At 35.5% G+C, this 18,657-nt stretch overlaps 1 protein-coding gene across 1 annotated transcript in view; it reads right to left on the bottom strand.

Annotated features, from left to right (window-relative positions):
* Window positions 1–305: 305 nt before the first annotated feature.
* LOC106461582 (T-box transcription factor TBX15-like) overlaps window positions 306–18,657 on the bottom strand; it is a gene marked incomplete at its 3' end in the record, with an annotated part of 25,583 nt that continues 7,231 nt past the window's right edge. Inside the window, exons 4-7 of the mRNA XM_022388590.1 lie at window positions 13,474–13,633; window positions 12,323–12,484; window positions 12,174–12,238; window positions 306–369 (exon numbers count right to left, since the gene is read on the bottom strand). Of these exons, the coding sequence (XP_022244298.1) occupies window positions 306–369; window positions 12,174–12,238; window positions 12,323–12,484; window positions 13,474–13,633 (451 nt within the window). The remainder of the gene's footprint in view (window positions 370–12,173; window positions 12,239–12,322; window positions 12,485–13,473; window positions 13,634–18,657) is intronic.

The raw sequence follows: 18,657 nt of genomic DNA, 5'->3' as shown, positions 1-18,657 counted from the left end.
TTGTACGTGATGTACGTTTTTTGGGAGGTGGTTAATGAAAGTATTCCAAAACGCGACATTAGTTTCTTGACGACCTAATACTTTCACAACGAAGATATCACTAACGTTCTTCCTTATTCTTTAGATGTCTCTAGGTAATATGTTACGTTTGGTTAGAATCGATTTAACGTTGTTATCGTTTCCACTTTTAGTTTGAATACATTATGCTTGTAAACCATATACATTTTGTTACAATTTATATGAAAACAACTTGCAATTTCTGAGTACTTACCATAAAATGAAGTTCGAGGAGTAAAAATGACTGACGTAATGTCATGATCTTTCATGGACACGTTCGAACACTGTGAGAGCATTTCTGGAAGACTATCCCTGAAAATACGACAACTTGTTAGTGTTTCTAACGGTATTTGTAAGTGCTAACATTATTCATAACAAATTCTCTAAACAATATAGTTTGTTAGGTGTCTCAAAATTTCTATGAATATATTTGTAAACATAGAGCATTTGATAGATCTTGAATTCGTTTAAATGGAACAGATTTGAAATAGCAGTTTATTTAAGATTTTGTGGCATTTTCTATAAGACTATTTGTGGAAAAATATATTCAGTGTAATCTACTGAATTCTAGTCAATTTTTGGAAGAGATACAAGCTCATGATTAACAGTAAAAACTGTGGGTCAATATTCACTGCTGTTTTGAAATTCGCACAGTAAACGCCTATATAAGTTCAAAACTTCATATTGTTGCGTCAGCGAGGTCACGTGAGTAGTATCACGCCACCCGTTTCTAGAAATATCCTGTTCCTTCAAGAATGCCCTAGTATTTACTAGATATGTGTTAGTCAGGTATATATAAGACGTTCACAACGTGATGGGACAACAGTGTAATGAGTAATTGAATGTATGCAGACAAAATATTGTTGGCCACGTGAGATATAGCGTTTGTTATAGCGCGACTGTTGAAATTAAGTGTATCGTAAAGTTGTATTCGCAAAGAATAAACCAGTTTTATTAAGTAAGGACTTGTGTCGCTAAAGTTTCGTCGGAACGAAGTTACGAAAAATCAACTGACGAACGGAGACGTAACAATATCTATAAAATTTCTTACAAGTGTCGGGTTTTTATAGAGACAGATTCTGTAACTTGTCCGCGATAGATTTCAACAATAAATGGACAGTACACAGTTCACTTGTTTTAAAATAGTATATTTAAAATATATTAAACATATGTACAACAATTCGTTACACTATTGGTTATCACAGTTGTATCTAGAGCTCTAAATAATTGTCTCCTTTTCGTCAAAGTACACACAGGTGGGTTCAATCACTTTAGTACACCCTTTGACAAGACAAATTTTTCTCCTCTATCACTGTTTTTACAATACAAATTGTGAAACTCACTTTAGAAATCGCCCATTATGGCTAAACTCACATGCAGTCTATCTTCACTTTCACTAACTTAACTTTACTAGAAATACTTGGTCGTCTATATATATATTGCCCGACTGAGGCTTAGAACTTTTTACAAAATACGAGAAGATTAAGTATATCCAATACTCACTTAAAGCAACAAGATAAATTCAGAATGTTCGAGTAACATGATGTAAATTTGCAACAATTGAACTATGCAACAAATGATTCATAAACAGTTACGTAACCAAACTTGCGATAAATTATCGCTTCTAAAAATACTAAATTTAAAACTCGTACCTTATAACTAGTTAAATAATAACTTTCATATTAAATTTAAATTAAACACTTGTGTATATCTAACAATAAGCCCTTCTTGAAGAAAAATATTTACAATATTGGATTCTACATTATATACAAAGACAGTTTTCAGTTCATATACAAAGTCTTTTCAATAGTCTGCGCCAATATTTAAAGTTCCTTTGTTGGTCTCTCACTGGAAAGGGAATCTGGTAGGCTTCACCTTGACAGACTCCTTAGCTGTGGTCTCGATTTTGTGTTGCACAAGGACTGTCTTGCCTAGTCTATCTGGGAAGACATTTGCATACTGGTACAGTAGATCTTGTAGCTGTTTTTTCTGCTTGTCAGTCAGTTCTCCACTGATGTTGACGTATTTGTACGTCTCATCTCCACTTAGTGATCATAAGTCCAGTAAGGTCTTTACCTTCTATGGCAAAGTCATCGTCTTCTGGTTGTGTCTCTATGACTGTCGCACCTGTTATGTCTTCTTCCCTCTCAAAGTACCTCTTCAACAGATTGACATGGTAGAACTTGGTATTCCCATCCACTTTTACTTTACAGCCCATTCTGTTGACTACTTCTTGCACTTCAAAAGATCCTTTCCACAGCAGGCTGAGTTTGTTGTTGTTTGTAGGTACCAGAACCAATACCTTCTGTTCGACTTTGAAATGTCAATCCCTAGTCTTCTTGTCATAGAAGTGCTTCTGACTGCCTTGAGCAGCATATAAACTCTCTAGAGCGAGTTGACAGGTCTCCTCTTTTTGGTTTATGAGGTCTAATACATACTGGTAGGTATTCCTCACTTCCGACTCTTCTTCACCTGTCCATAATGTTTTCAATATCTGCATCAGACCTCTCACTGTTTTTCGATACAGCAACTCATAGGATGAAAATCCTGTGCTTGTGAAACTTCTCGATAAGCAAATAATACTGCCTGTAGGTATCTGTCCCAGTCACGTGGTCTCTCTTGCACATATTCTTCAGAATGCTCTTAAAGATTCCATTGACTCTCTCACAAAGTCCATTACATCGAGGGTTGTATAAGGTTGTAAAGAGTTGCCTAGTGCTGATGAGTCTGCACACCTCTTGCATCAGTTCGGAAGTAAACTAGGTTCCTCTGTCACTCAGGGCTTCTTTTGGAAAGCCTACTCTGCAGAACACTTACAGAAGTACTTCTGCTACTCTCTCTGCTACTATCTTTAGCAGTGCTATGGCTTCTGGATAACATGTCGCATGGTCAACTACAGTCAACACATATCTGTTGCCCTTGTCAGAAATAGGAGCTAGTGGTCTGACCATAGCTACTCTCCTGAATGACTCTTCTATGAAAGGCATCTCACCCAGTGACACTCTGGCTACCTTTCTTCTAGGTATTGTCCTTTGGCAGAATCTGGTCACATCTTTGATGACCCCTGACCAATGGAAGTTTCTGGTGATTCTGTCTGCCTTTTTTTTTGCTCCAAGGTGTACTCCCCCAATTGACTTGTGAGCCAACTTCATCACTTGAGTCTGGTATTCTGTTGGTACAATGATCTGTTTAACTTTCTCAGTATAACTGCCTTGATAGATCTGGTACATCACTTCCTTATGGTCCTCTGTTCTGCAAGTCCCTTTCCTTTCCCCTTTGTTTTGTGCTCGAGAAACTGCCCCATAGTTTCTGCAGTAAAGAGTTTTTCTTCTGTTTCCTTCAGTTCATGTAAACCTACATTTGGGATGTCATCTTTCGAGGTTTGTGGAGGCTTGATGTCTTCTATGCTTTTCTTTTCTTTAGCTCTAGTGGTGATTGCAGATGCCTCATCAGTCTTCTATATTTCTGGTTCCTTGAAACTTCTACTGCCTGGTATATTTCCAATTACCAAGTAATAGATGGGTGCCTTCAAATGCATGGCCTCAATGTATCTCAAATAGTTTGAAGTCTCCACCTTTATTCTTGCTAGGGGAAAATTTATCACAGTTCCATCAATCAGCACACACAGATGTACTTTGCCTGTCATATGGTCATCAGATACTAGCCTGGTTCTTACTGCTGCACCCAGTGTCTCATAGGACTTTCACTTTCTTGGCCCTAACATAGCCTTCACCTTCTGGCATCTTGTCACTTGTTGGCACCTCTCTATGTGTTACACACTTTAATCACCACTGACTGGTAATGTTGACCCATTGGCTAACTTGAGCTGACCATCAGTCATGCACTCTTTAATTATGGAGATAGCACTTCCTTCTTGTGGTGAATTTGATGAATTGTCTCTATTCTGTTTCTTCTTGCACCAACCTCAATGGTAATAGTCACTCTTTTCTTGTTTATTGCTTTATCTTGAAATTTCTGCTGTTGCTTGTTGGTAACAGATGTGCACTCATCCACAATGTGCCCAACTTTATAACAGATATAGCATCTCTTCTCCCTTCTGTCTGTTGACTTCTTGTCACTTATGGTGCATCCTGTTTCTGGTCAGCCACCCCTACTTCCAACTTTAACTCGTTATTCTTGGATTTGCCAGCTATACTATCTCCATGGACTTCCATATGCTGTTCTGCCAGCTTGATAATCTTTAGGAACAATAATATGTTTACATATTAGTAGATTTGCCAGTCCCTCAAAACTATTTTTACACTTGGCCATGTCAGCCCACAAACTGAAATACAGTTTCTCAAATATCAGGTTTGATGAAAACCTTCCTTGGTAAGTTCATAGCATTTCAGCAATGCCACTTTTAACTTGTCATAGTCCATGGCACCTTCTAACATCATGCCTGCATACACTTGTAGACTTTTTCTTGTGAGAAGTCGGCTGAGACAGACTGTCCAGTCATCTTTATCCCAGTTCTGACTTTGGCCAAATCTTTCACATCTCTCCAAGAAAGCATCCATGTCATCTTTCTGTTCCTCAAATTTGGGCAGCTTAGGTCGGCTAGCACTAACCCCTTTGTCATTCTTAGATCCTTCCTCTTTCTATTGGGTGAGCTTGGCATTTTCAATCAGTACTCTTATTCTCTCTATTCTCAGTCTCTCCTCCTTTTCCCTTTTTTTCTTCTTTTGCAATTTGTGCTCTTATTCTCTTTATTTCCAGTCTTTCTTTTCTCTCATTTTCTTCTTTCTCTATTTTCATTCCTATCCTCTCTTCATCTCTTCTCTGCCTCTTTCCCTCTCTCCTCTGTTGACACTTTTCTCTATCTCTAGTTCTTGTTGTTCTTTAACAAGTTCTCATAAATAAACCATCATTTAGTCCATGTCATTCACCTCTCTCTACCCATTTATCAAAATCAGTTGACATAGTTATATAGCATGATTGTAATCTTTACATTATTTTCGACACCACAACAGTTGTGCATATACAGACCTACTTCCGATACCATTCACGTCTTCTTCTACTGCTGTTTAAAACTGTATAATCCTGGTTGGCTTGTCAAATGTCAGGTTTTTATTGGGCTGGATTCTTTACAGTAGGTGTTAGTGATGTTGGAGATAAATGTCAACAATAAAAAGACAGCACACAATCTACTTGTTTTAAAATATTATATTCAAAACAATTCAAGCATATGTACAACAATTCCTTACACTATTAGTTGTCACAATTTTATCCAGAGCTTATCTCTTTTTCGTCAAAGTCTACACAGGTGGGTTCAATTACTTTAGAACACACTTTAACGAGACAAATTATTCTCTTCTACTATCTTGTTACACTATAAGGTTGTGACACGCACTTTAAAATCACCACTATAATTGGTTACCACAGTTGTATCTAGAGGTAAAAATAATTCTCTCCTGTTCATTAAAGTCCACACAGGCGGGTTCAATCACTTTAGTACATCCTTTGACAAGACAAATTATTCTCCTCTGTCTCTGTTATTATAATATAAGCTGTGAAACTCACTTTAGAAATCGTCTTTTATGACTAAACTAACACGCAGTCTAACTTTACTTGACTTACTTGGTCACCTACATAAATACTGCTCAACTGAGGCCTAGAACTTTTTACAAACTACGAGACGTTATGATGTAACAATACTCACTTAATGTAAGGAGAAAAATTCAGAACGTTCGAATAACATGACGTCAATTCACAACAATTGAACTACGCAACAAATGATTCATAAACAGTTAAATAAGCAAACTTGCGATAAAATATAGCTTCTTAAAATACTAAAGTTAACACTTGCGCTTTATATCTATCTAAATCAATATTCTTGTATTAAATGTAAGTGAAATAATCGTGTACATCTAACAAAAGTGTTGGAGATTGTTTCAAACAATACAAGCATAACAAGAAAATATATCATCTATGCCACTTGCTAGAACGACCAACTGATTAATTGTTATTACTATCAACAGGATGACTGGTTAGAAGAATTAAGATAATGATTAAGTGTTCACAACACCCATAGGAGAAAAGCAAACAAACAATTTTGATTGACAACAGTTGCTCATGGCGCCGTTGGTGTCTATCCTTCTAATTTGATTGACTGTGATTAGCTCACATGTCTTCTAGAATTTCAAGTATCCTTACCTTAACACACTTTGCCAGGAACACATCTACAACAGTAATCCAGATATTTCCGAATACAAATAACTTCAGTTCTTGTGGATATGATAAGGAGAAACATGAATGCAGCCTCTAGAAACAGGTTCCTAAATTCAGTATCTAAATTTTTGCCATAGAATTAAGCATATAAAACTACTAGGAACCTATGTGTGTGTTTCTGAGAGGAAAACGACTTCTTGTTAGGGTCTTAATGCGTAACTGGTTTCTCTGGTGAATTACATACAAAGCTAGGTATATATAGCTTGATGAGGAAATTTTTTGTAGTTTTTTTGGGGTAGTAAAGGAATGAATATTTAGGATGGTATTTAATGTGTGGCTGGTTTCTATGATGAATGTGATACAGAGCTAGGTATTTCGCTAATTGAGGAAGATCTTTGGTAGTTTCTGGAGTATTGAAGGAAGGGCTTTTGGCGAGGATCTTCAATGTGTGACTGGTTTCCGTTATGAATGAAAAACAGGGCTACGTAGTTATGAGTTGCTAAAATAACTTAAAAAGTATTTTTGCAATCACGAGTACTCCGAGATCCTGGTGAACTACTTTTTTTTCTTAGTTCGTTTTAATATTTATATTTCGTCACGATGTAGCTACATCTATTTTCTATTTATATTCATATTTAAGCGATACAATTTCTTGTCTAAGTTTATATATTAATTAAGTTATAATAGAAACTTTCGAGGCATTACGGCTATAGGCATCATACGAGAAACATTATTTTTTAAAGAAATCCTAAAATTTGGGCAATAGAGAACGGGAATAGCTTGAAATTCCGTATTTCGAACTTTACACTAATTTTATTCCTAGAAATATTTCACGAATTACAGTAATCAAAGACAATGCAGATTTATGTGCAAATTAAAGAAAAAGCTAATAAACAAACACGAAGTTTATTTGCTTGTTTATTTATTATTTCGTTCTCGTGGTTTGTTTGTTTGAAATTAAGCACAAAGCTACACAATGGGCGATCTGTGCTCTGCCCACCACGGGTATCGGGGCCGTTCTCGTGGAAGGACTGTGATGTGTCGAATCAGATTGATAGACATATCAGTTGACAAGATACAACAAGGTACTTGTGACTGCAAGATCCAGTGATACTGCTGCTGTAGATCGCCACTGTTTAAGTGTATGAACAACAAACGTTAATACTCACTGGTGTGTTAAGTGGTTATTGGCGCCAATCTGGCGCGACACATGGTAACTAATCAGACTAAACACAATCGTTTCATTAGGTGATTACACTAACCTTTATCTTGAGCATACTTCTTATCTAAATCGCTTGACTTAAACTTTAGGTTCCATATCAGCTATGCATATTATTTAATCTAAAGTCTGTTAGTATAAATGGTATGCTTGTTGAAAAGTTAGCAAACACAAGCGACAACAATGCGAATAACCTGTCGTTACAACTACTCCCCACGGCTAACAGTCATTACTGACGTGACTAGTTTTGCCGAGAAATCACAAGTTTTGATAAGAAGTTCTCAGATTATAAGAAAGAATAAAGTAGATGTTACACTAACACCTTTCTGAAGACCTGTTTTATACTATTGTTCACAAACCTTAATAAACATTTGAAGTTTAGATATTTTCAGGCAATTTTAATCACACAGCAAAAACTGCATAATGCCAACTTTAGAAAAGGGAATTTTTTCTATTTAAATTACCACTTATTTAACAACAAAATCAATGGAGAATTACAACCACTCTATGGAATAATGCGCAATCATAAATATACACTATCCTACCAAAAGTCATGGGACACGGGTAGTTATGAATAAAACACGTCTTTATTACAAGAAATTGATAGCGTGCTGTTGGTCTGCCTTTGACCTTAATGACTGCTTCCATGCGTCGTGGAAGACTGTCTACTAATTTCAGGTAGAAAGCTGGTGGTATTGTACTCCACTCCTGCTTTAAAGCATTAGTAAGCTCCACTACTGAAGAGGGCCTTCTTGGCCTTGGCTTAATTCTGCGTTCCAATTCATCCCAAAGATGTTCTGTTGGGTTGAAGTCGAGGCTCTGTGTTGGCCATTGCAATGTTCCGATGTTATTCTCTTCCAATCACGCATTCACAATCCTTGCTTTGTGACATGGAGCGTTATCATGTAAAGGCCGGTACCATAAAATTGCCACAATGTAGGACACCCAGAATTGTTCAAAATATCACTGTAGGACTCAACATTCATGGATCCATACACTGCAACCAGTGGACCTAGTCCATACCATGAGAAGCACCCCCAGACCATGATACTTCACCCTCCAAACTTCACCGTTGGGACAACACACTCAGGTAATAAGCGTTCTTCAGGTATCCTCCATACCCAAACACATCCATCAGACTGAAACAGCGTGTAGCATGACTCGGCGCTCCACACAATCGATTTTCATTGATCCACGGTCCAGGATCAGTGTGTCTTGCCCCACGCCAATCGACACTGTGCATTTGTTTTTGTTATCAACGGCTTGTGGGCTGCAGCTCTTCCGTGAAAATTCATGGCATGCAGCTCTCGACGTGTTGTGGAAACACTTATAGAACTGCTTGTGGCTGCTCGCATCTCCAAACACAGCTTCTCTAGAGTCTGATGGCGAGATGAGGTAACCAGCCTTCTCAAGATGCGTCGGATCCTATCAGTCAGTATGTTACGCCTATCTGGTCGTTTCTTGGGCTCATTGTCACATGTGGACTTCCATTTCTTCAGCATCTTGCCAATTGTTGACCTGGGAATGTTTAATTGTTGTGCAATAGCATGTACAGACATTTTCCCCAAATGACATCCAACTATCTTTCCCATCTGAAACTCTGTTAGCTCTTTCTGTGTACTCATCGTTAGGCGTTAGCTGATCAGTTATATAGGCCATATTTTGGCGTCACACCAAGTTTCCTGCAATCAGAGGTGTGTCCCATGACTTTTGGTAGGATAGTTTACATATCTGTATATAATGAAACAAATACAAAGAAGGAGATATAGTTAAGTAAAATTTTATGTCAGAATGAAGAAAGGCGTTACCAACGGCCTGACCAAACCTTTACTAGTAAACAAATAGTAATCTAAGGAAAAGGCCTGCCACCTGCAGAAATATTAAAAATTAAATTCCAGCAAAAGGATAAAAAATAACACTAGAGCACAAGTCACATGACAGAAAAATATAAATCATATCCCGGGTTTAGAGGTAGAACTAAGGTAATCAGATTTTCAAACTGACAAACCGGGATAGTTCAACTCTTCCCTAATTTAAAAATGGTTATTACAAATTTTAAATAATTTCACTTTTATTTAATTTGCTTTAAATTTATTGAACTGTTCTACAATATTTCTAAATATATTAACATTGGCACTGTTTTTTAAATAATTTCAAATACTTTATTGAGTGATAGACATAAAACAAATGGCCAAAAATCAAATTATACATTCAAGAAATCTTTAATTATTCATTTTGTCCAATTCATTTTATAATAGGCCACTTCATACCTGGACTTATTTAAAAATCCATAACATTTTCAAACATACCACTTTTAGGTCCTGGACGAATGATACCTGGTTATGCCGTAAAGTCCGCAAAGCACCTTTAGGTTATATCTACCTTTTTATCACCAAAAGCACAGGTTTGGCTTTTCTTTGTGTATAGACGCTTGATACATTAAGAATGATCGAAATAATAATTAGAGTAATAATTATTATATATTTTTTACTTTACAGATTTAATAGATATTTGTTGTTACTTTATTAACGTTTTTACTCTTATACTGTGAACTAAAAACGGCTGCTGCTATGATTTTGTCTATTTATGAGCTCGTTGCTGTCCTAATTTAGGATCTTTAGGATAAATTCTTTAAATTGTTAAAAGAGAGAGAGAGAAGGGGTCCGGCAAGGATGTTTGCCTCTAGGCCCGTGCTGGCTCTCGACGCTTCTGTTCACTACTTTTTTTCATTTGATCGTTTACACTCACAAACAGTTTCCTAACAAAATCACACTTTTTCGCTTGAAACAGTTACCAGACATATATATGTCACATATACCTTTTAAATACACGTGCTACCTAATTCTAAGCGATATATTATGGTCTAGTATAGGTGGACTTTTTCTTATAATAAAAATTAAGCGGAGAGAGATACTTTGGACTACCATTATCATGTGTGATATAACGATGGACTGAGGTTAGTGAATCGTTTTTATATAAATTGTTATTAAAATATTTTAACAAGCAGTTTATGAGTCTGCCATGGATTGGTTTTATAATTGCGTATTTATGCATGAATTTTAGGTTTGTTGATCTGTGTACTCTGAATGCTGTGGTGATTACTGCATTTTGTATAGTCTATAACTTCTTAGTATGTGTTCGTGGTACGTTAGTACAAGTGGAACAGATGTATTCTACTACTGGTCCTATGTATTGTTTATAAATTTTAATGATATTTTCTGGTGTAGCTTCTGTGCTTTAACCAGTCAGTCTCTTGATATAGTCTACTCGTTGCCATATTTTGTTTCTGATTTGATTGATATGATTGTTTCGAGTTAGTTTTGAACCATACGTTATTCCAAGAAATTTTGCTGATGTGAGACATGTTAAAAAGTTCCGTGCAAGTATATTTCGGAGAGAGGGAGTTTGTTTGTTGAATTTCGCGCAAAACTACTCGAGGGTTATCTGCGCTAGCGGTCCTTAATATTGAAGTGATGAACTAGACAGAAAGCTGCTAGTCAATACGACCCACTGCCAACTGTTGGACTACTCTTTACCAACGAATAGTGGGGTTGATTGTAATATTATAACGCTCCCCACGACTGAAAGGTCAAATATGTTCAGTGCCAGGTTACGATCCCACAACTCGCAAATTGCGAGTCGAGAAATTTTTGAGAGCGTCTGAAATGTAAAATCTCTTGTGAAAAATATTCAAATTTTCAAATAATTTACTGAACTACTGTGTTAAATATATATATATATATCCCAAAACACTAAAATACGTAAAAATATTAATTTTACAGATAAAAACAATAACTTACTCAAAAATAACAATAATAAATATCGTTTAACACTTTATTTTTTAGCAACGCTACACAAGAACTTTCTGCACTAGCCGCTCTACTCAAAAACACCTACTGCCAATTCTTTGGCTACTCAAATCAAATAGTAGGATTTGGTCGTCACATTTATAATGAGCCAATACCCCAAAGTACAGAGCGTCATTGTGCAGCAACAGGACGCATACCGTGTAACCTTGAATTCACATTGCTACACATGGATATTAGAAATATACACCAAGGAACACTAATAATACATACCCAAATGTTATTAACACATGAGAAAAATACAAATGCTACGTGGTAATAAACACAATCGCATGCCAAAAAAATAACAAACTTAGTACAATGGTGTAAAAGGCCTAAAACAGGCGGAACTAAAGGGCTTTTGAAGTTTATCAAAAGTGGTTAAATATCTAACTTCTTTTCATTAATCCCTCGCTACTAGATCAAATTTCTTCAATTACATAGAAATTGAATATATCGGATATACGTATCGCTGCTATAGGTCCACCTTGGCTTTTGCAGTTGAGCCCTTGTGCCTTTGTAGTTATTGCAGTATATAGCAGTGCAAATAGTTCCCCTTTCTGATTTCCACTGACCTCTCACTTTCGCTACTGACGGCCATTGTTTACAACAGTTTGTTGATCACCCACCCCTTCAATCCATACTGCATAGCAGCGCCAGAATCGAGTTGATATGCTTTCATGCCTTATTGAATCATCTTGAGGGTCTCTCATTATGTAATCCATTGTGGTTTTGTAAGGCGAGATGATTGAAAATTACCCTTGTTAGATTTACTATTATTAATATCGCACTGTTGAAATAAATCAGCCAAATTCGTTTTATGGTCATAATTACATCAAATAACTCAATAAAATTCATAAGAATGCTATCATTAACTGTACCTGTATTTGCTTGCTTCACGGAAACCTTTTGCGAACGGATTACTGGCAATCTTTAACTTGGTTATCTGAAAAAAAACATAACAAAATGAATTATTACCTTTTATAACATCACAAGCAAAAGTTTTAACAACAAATGTGTTTCTTCCTACCTGCTGGTTTTGATAGGCTGTCACTGTAAAAAAGCTGGTTTCTGGAAAAACAAAACTCTTCACTTCTGTTGTCTCAGCCATAACTCCTTTAGACGAGCCAGTATTATCAACACGTTTGATGCATATCCTCGGCTGGTACTTTTGCATGGAATGAAGCACAACCTAGAAATACATGTTTGAAATTTGTAACGATTTACACCTCGAAGTGTGCATCTATAAAAGAAAATATGAACATCATGTCAATAGATAAACATGAGAGAAACTTGCATACTGATATGAATTTCGAAATTGGTGTGAACTTACACACTGATATGAATTGTGAAGTTAGTAAACTTTCACACTGATATGAACTGGAAGTTAATGTGAACTTACGTGTTAGTACGAATTTTGAAGCTCGTATAAACTTTCACATTATTATGTACTGTGAAGTTAGTGTGAACTTACAAATTGATATGAACTGTGAACATAATGTGAACTTACGTGTTAATACGAATTTTGAAGCTCGTATAAACTTTCACATTATTATGTACTGTGAAGTTCGTTTGAACTTACAAATTGATATGAACTGTGAAGTTAGTGTGAACTTACACATTGATATGAACTGTGAACTTACATACTGATATGAATTGTAAAGTTAGTGTGACCTTACATACTGATATGAATTGTAAAGTTAGTGTGACCTTATATACTGACATGAACAATAAAGTTAGTGTGAACTTACTTACTGATATTAATTGTAAAATTAGTGTGAACTTACACACTGATACAAACTGTGAAGTCGGTCTAAACTTACTTGCCAATGGGAATTGCAAAGTTAGTGTGAACTTACACACTGATATGAACTTTAAAGTTACTGTGAACAACAATGGAAGTCAACTATTCTTTTCAATATGCTTGTCCTTCATTTTATATAGTTGTAGTGGATACGTTGAAAACTGAAAATGATATTTCTAGCGCAAAACCCTACTAGTAGTGATAGCTAATATGAGTTAATATTACCACCTTTGCTCGTAAATAAATACCCACCTCTAAATTAATGGTTTTTGTTTCTGACAACTGTGTCAAGTATTTAATGTAAGATAAACAGATAGTTAACATTGTTCCAAAATAATAACTATTTATTATTGCTTAAAAATTATAATATTACTGACCTGTCCTTTTAACAGCGGATGTTTGTTATTGGTCAGTTTCAGTTTATCGAAGCTGACAGTCTGCGCCATCCACTGGCGTCCGTTAGCAGGACTATCGGGATGGATATATCTTGTTCCAACACGTAACTGGTTCCCTTTGCCGGCCACCATCCACCGTGAACTGTAAATAAATAAAATACTCTTATTACTACCTTGACAAGTGGTAAACCATGTTATCGAAACAGATGAAAATAAAACAAATATGTCAAGCTATATATATATTGTGAGTTCTAGTTTCTAGCACACTTATAACGTATATGCTAAAGTGAGGGCTCTGATTCATGAAAGTTTAATATCATCTCTTTTCGCTGGTTATTAAAACACGGCACAAGAAATTGTATGATTTTTACCACAATAAAACAATCAGTAATGTGTATGAATAAATTCGATAATTTATTTTGAGCGCAAAATCTCGATTCATTCACCTGTATTTGCTGTTAATCTGGTGTAAGATCTGCGCTAGCAGTTAGAACGTCGGCAGAATGTGTAGTAAGATGGAAGCTAGTAACCCCTTCAATAGGAATCGTAACCGTCCATTGAGTATTCCCACTATCAAAAAGATATTAGGAAGCTTTCACTCGTAGGATGGGAATGGGGGACTAGCTAGTAATCATATTTGGCAAATATCCATTTTCACTTTAGCCCGAGATAATCAAAAAATCAACTGTAGACGTGAAAATGTTGCATAATTTCGATTGACTGGCGTGGCGAGAAATATCATGCCACCAATACCTTTATGTTTTTACCCCATAGATCTATTTACCATGAGCCGTATGAACACTTAATTCGTTAGAGCTTTCTTTTTGTAGATAAAATTAAAACTATTTTGCAGCATCGCTGACTGTCATATATACAGCAAACATTCATTATAATTATTTAAATATTTTTAAATGGCTTTGTATAGGCCTCTGCTTGATGTAATTTCCTTCTTTAATAATACACCAACATATAACACTCGACCTTGATACCTGACATCTGACCGCATACTAAAATAGAATTTGCTAATATTACAAACTATGCATACCTTTATACAGATTTAGCATCGGCTAAGATACAAAAAAAATATATTGATTATTTCGTTTTACGAACTAGTTGAGAGCAAAGTAATCTTCCAATGATCGCATACAGAACATAACATTAGGTGTATAGCCTTTATAGTAGGTGCCAGTCTATCTTGTGTCTATTAAAAAATGGATCAACTTCCATGTCGATGCCTTGAATTTGACCGTTACGAAGCTACTTGCACTATTTTCACTTGAAGTGAAAAAAAAAAGATTCCGATTTTGAATTGTGACTGGTTAAGCTACTAGACTAACTAGAGGCAACATTCAACTTGAGATTTTTGAAAGAGATTAGCTGAAAAATTCAAGCCCCCGTGCATTTCCATTATTCATAGGTATTATAACGACCACGTGTATTTTTTTTGCCTCCTGGTGGTTCACCGATACGTCTGGGGACTTATAACGCTAAAATTTGGGTTTTGATACCCGCAGTTGGAAGAGCACAGATAGCTTATTGTGTAGCTTTGTGCTTAACAACAAATAAACAAACGGTATTTTCTTTAGTTTCTAGCCAGTTTTGCTCTTGTAAGTTTAATTCAGTATTTCATTAAGACATTCTGTTCAGTTTTGCCAATTAAATTATAGTAGTTTTTAAAATTTGTTTTAACCCCATCATGTTAACACCGTGGAAATGTGAAGTTATTGAAAAGAAAATTAGCATTATTCGCTTGTCATAATCAAGCTTGTCAGTCTCTTATCTTCTCATGTGCTCACATAACATTCCATCCACTAAATGTATAAACCACTATTATATGAGAATAGTTGAACTGTGTGCCAGATTTTTTATATTAAAAAGATACTACAAAATTAATTGTTACATGTAAAAGAATCTATTAGTAAAGACATATATTATACGTGTATGTCTCATTATCCATTCTAAATGTCAGAAGAAGCTGCTGCTACAGTAATTATTGTGTTCTGTTAATAAATTGGTGTACTGTATTTTTGAAATTATTTCAGTTTTCATTTGTTAGTCTCGTTCTTGAGTTCAAGTTAAGAATTGTACGAGTGTGAGGAGAGCTGAGGATGAAATACAGATAAAGAATTGAGTCTAGTTAATTTGAAGCTTTACATAAAGAAAAAACAACAACTTCGGCTTATTAATGTGTTCTTTATCGCGAACTCTCAGAGCTAAATATTTGTGGTTGATCATTGGCACTACTTGTTTAGTAAAATTATCAGAATAAACTATAAAGAAACTGTATGAATCTTCTGGTAATAAACATTACCGATTTCAAACAATCGCTACAAAATCTCTCGATACCAGGATAGTTCTTCCAAAAGACTTGATTACAAAACTAATAGTTACAACTCCAACTCTGTCAGTTATAGCTGCAGTCGGTTCATACAAATTATGTAAACTGTTATTTTGAGAAAGGAAAAGAAACAACCCCAATTTCTGTAATATGGTGAGTTGTCTTTGCTTTTAGATCTGTTTATAACCTCGAGAATTTATTGTCGTTCCATAGCTCATGTTCGCTGATGGAAGACTAGTTAATTACGGTAGCTGAGTGAAAGAAAGCAAAAAGTTATTAATGGAGTCCAATCAAACTAGACCTTTGTTACTAATGGCGTATCTCAGCGGCCAGTGTTTGTACCTTTGTTACTAATGGCGTATCTCAGCGGCCAGTGTTTGTACCTTTGTATTTTCGTATTTACATTTATTGCCCTAAGAAACGCAAAATTAGTAAAGTTTGGGCATTTCTAGCTATATTAAGGACATTGAGGTATTACAAAATGCTATGGATTAATTGATAAGTTGTACAAATAGCTGGCAAATGACGTTTTACCATAGCAAGTGTCAAATAATCGGTTTGGTTATCATAATGTGGATCATGCATTTAGCATAGACGGGAACCCCTCAATTGGGTCTTCGTATAATGGTAGTTGAGTCACTAATCCTTTTAAGTAGTGTCCTGTTGGTAGCAGCAAAGCTATAATGCGATTTTGGGTTGTATTTTTATGCATACTGATCACATTGAAAAATAGTTAATTGTATAAATAACTAATTAGACTTCACTTATAATATACTGTAAGTAGTATTGGTATCTTTACCTAAAAAGAGGCTATTGACGAATGAGCCTCGAGGAGGACTATTAGGATGGTTCTGGAAGTGTTATCTTATAAGGTTAGGTTAAGATCTCTTAACTTATTCTTTCTGGAGAGAAGAAGGGTAGGAGATGATTTCATTGAAGTTTACAAGGTTATCTGAAAAATCGATAGGTTAAAGACCTGAATATTTTGTGCTATATTCTGACGACAAAGGACGAGAAGACTTGGTAAAGACAGGCTAGGTTTCAGTTAAAGCAGTTCTATTCTTTAGCAGAAGTTGGCTCTTTACGAAAATCTAAAAGAAGAATCGCAGTTTCCTTAGTTTAGTTTTACTCTTTATTTCTTGAAGTTGAATGTACGTGGACAGTCTTGAAGGATGAAATGATTCATTTTAGTCCATATGTTATGTGTATGTATATATATATATGTGTGTGTAACATAAAGTCCAGCAAAACTGTGTATATCACGATCAAAATATTAATACATTACTTTAAAATATCGTTATTATTCACTATTTTAAGTACTCTCGTTACCAAAAAGGTTCTTGAATTACCGAAATGTGAAGAGATGGGTAATGTCGAGTCGTACTTTAAATTAACAATAGGAGGAAAACTCGTGCTTCGCGTACGAAACATGTTTTTGGGGTGGGGGTGGGGTTGTGATATTTTGTATTTGAATACACAGAATTTATAAAATATAAAATCACAGCTGTATATTTAAATTATTAAAACAGTTAAGTGACCTGTCTACACTACTCACGTTGAGCTACCAAGAAATCTGATGAACATACGGGGTATCTCAATGATTGTGAGGTTAAACCTATTACACAGCAAGGGATACCAACCAAACACCTTTAGTACAAAAGACACTTTGAGCTGAATGGTCTGATCATAAATGACAAACCGATTAACTTCTCTAGTAAGAGACACCAAATGTAGCAACGCTTTTAAATCCTGGGTATCGGGGGCAAGTATTAAAATTCAGCAGTGTCTAAACAAATGAAGAAACACACACAGAAAACCTTAACGCATAAAAACTGCTGTCTGGGATAGGGCTCAGAGAGGTGTCTCATCCATTCCCCCAATACCTTACCCTTTGCAATGCATATTAATATCTACAGCCCACCCCTTACGCATCTGGTGACGTTGTCCGTACTTCCATACTCCTAATTTCATTTTTGCATAGCTTATTGAATGAAGTTTAAAAACCTTACCACGCATGCACATACATTAGTCTTTCAATTATATAGATAGTTGTTACACTTATCACAATTTATTAATATTTATATATTCTTCTTGACACTTTATGAATGTAGTTTGCATGCAAGGAATTATGGAAAGAGACAGGATAAATAATGGCACATTTGCTGTGATGCAAACTACAACTGAATGTAACTAGGTCTAAGGAGCTGGGATTGTGATAGTTATAAAATTATGGCTTCATGAAGGACAGGAGGAAATATGACAACATTCTGTTCCATTTGGAACAGAAATATTTTTTATTTTGTAGATCATAGAGTTAACAATGATTAGATAGCGTATATGACTTCTAGAGCACGTCTGAGGTGGTAGTAACTGTGAAAACAAATAAGAAAATAGTACCAAACGTCGTAATAATAACGGCAATCACACCTTACACAATAATTTCTTGGTAAATTCGAACTTCTTTAAGAACTCTTCTAAAGCCTTTGCATGGGGTGTTACGGAAACATGCACTCACATTACTTATACTGCTAGACGTCGCTACAGGATACATGCACTCATATTACTTATACTGCTGGGTTTTATTACGGAAACATGCACTCATATTACTTATATTGCTAGGCTTCATTACGGAAACATGCACTTATATTACTTATACTGCTAGACGTCGTTACAGGAAACATGCACTCATAATACTTATATTGCTTGGCTTCATTACGGAAACATGCACTCATATTACTTATACTACTGGGCTTTATTACGGAAACATGCACTCATATTACTTATACTACTGGCTCTATTACGGAAACATGCACTGATATTACTTATAC

This window comes from Limulus polyphemus, unplaced genomic scaffold, assembly GCF_000517525.1.
Source record: "Limulus polyphemus unplaced genomic scaffold, Limulus_polyphemus-2.1.2 Scaffold992, whole genome shotgun sequence".
Taxonomy (NCBI): Eukaryota; Metazoa; Arthropoda; class Merostomata; order Xiphosura; family Limulidae; genus Limulus; species Limulus polyphemus.
This window is presented reverse-complemented; position numbering and strand designations above follow the sequence as displayed.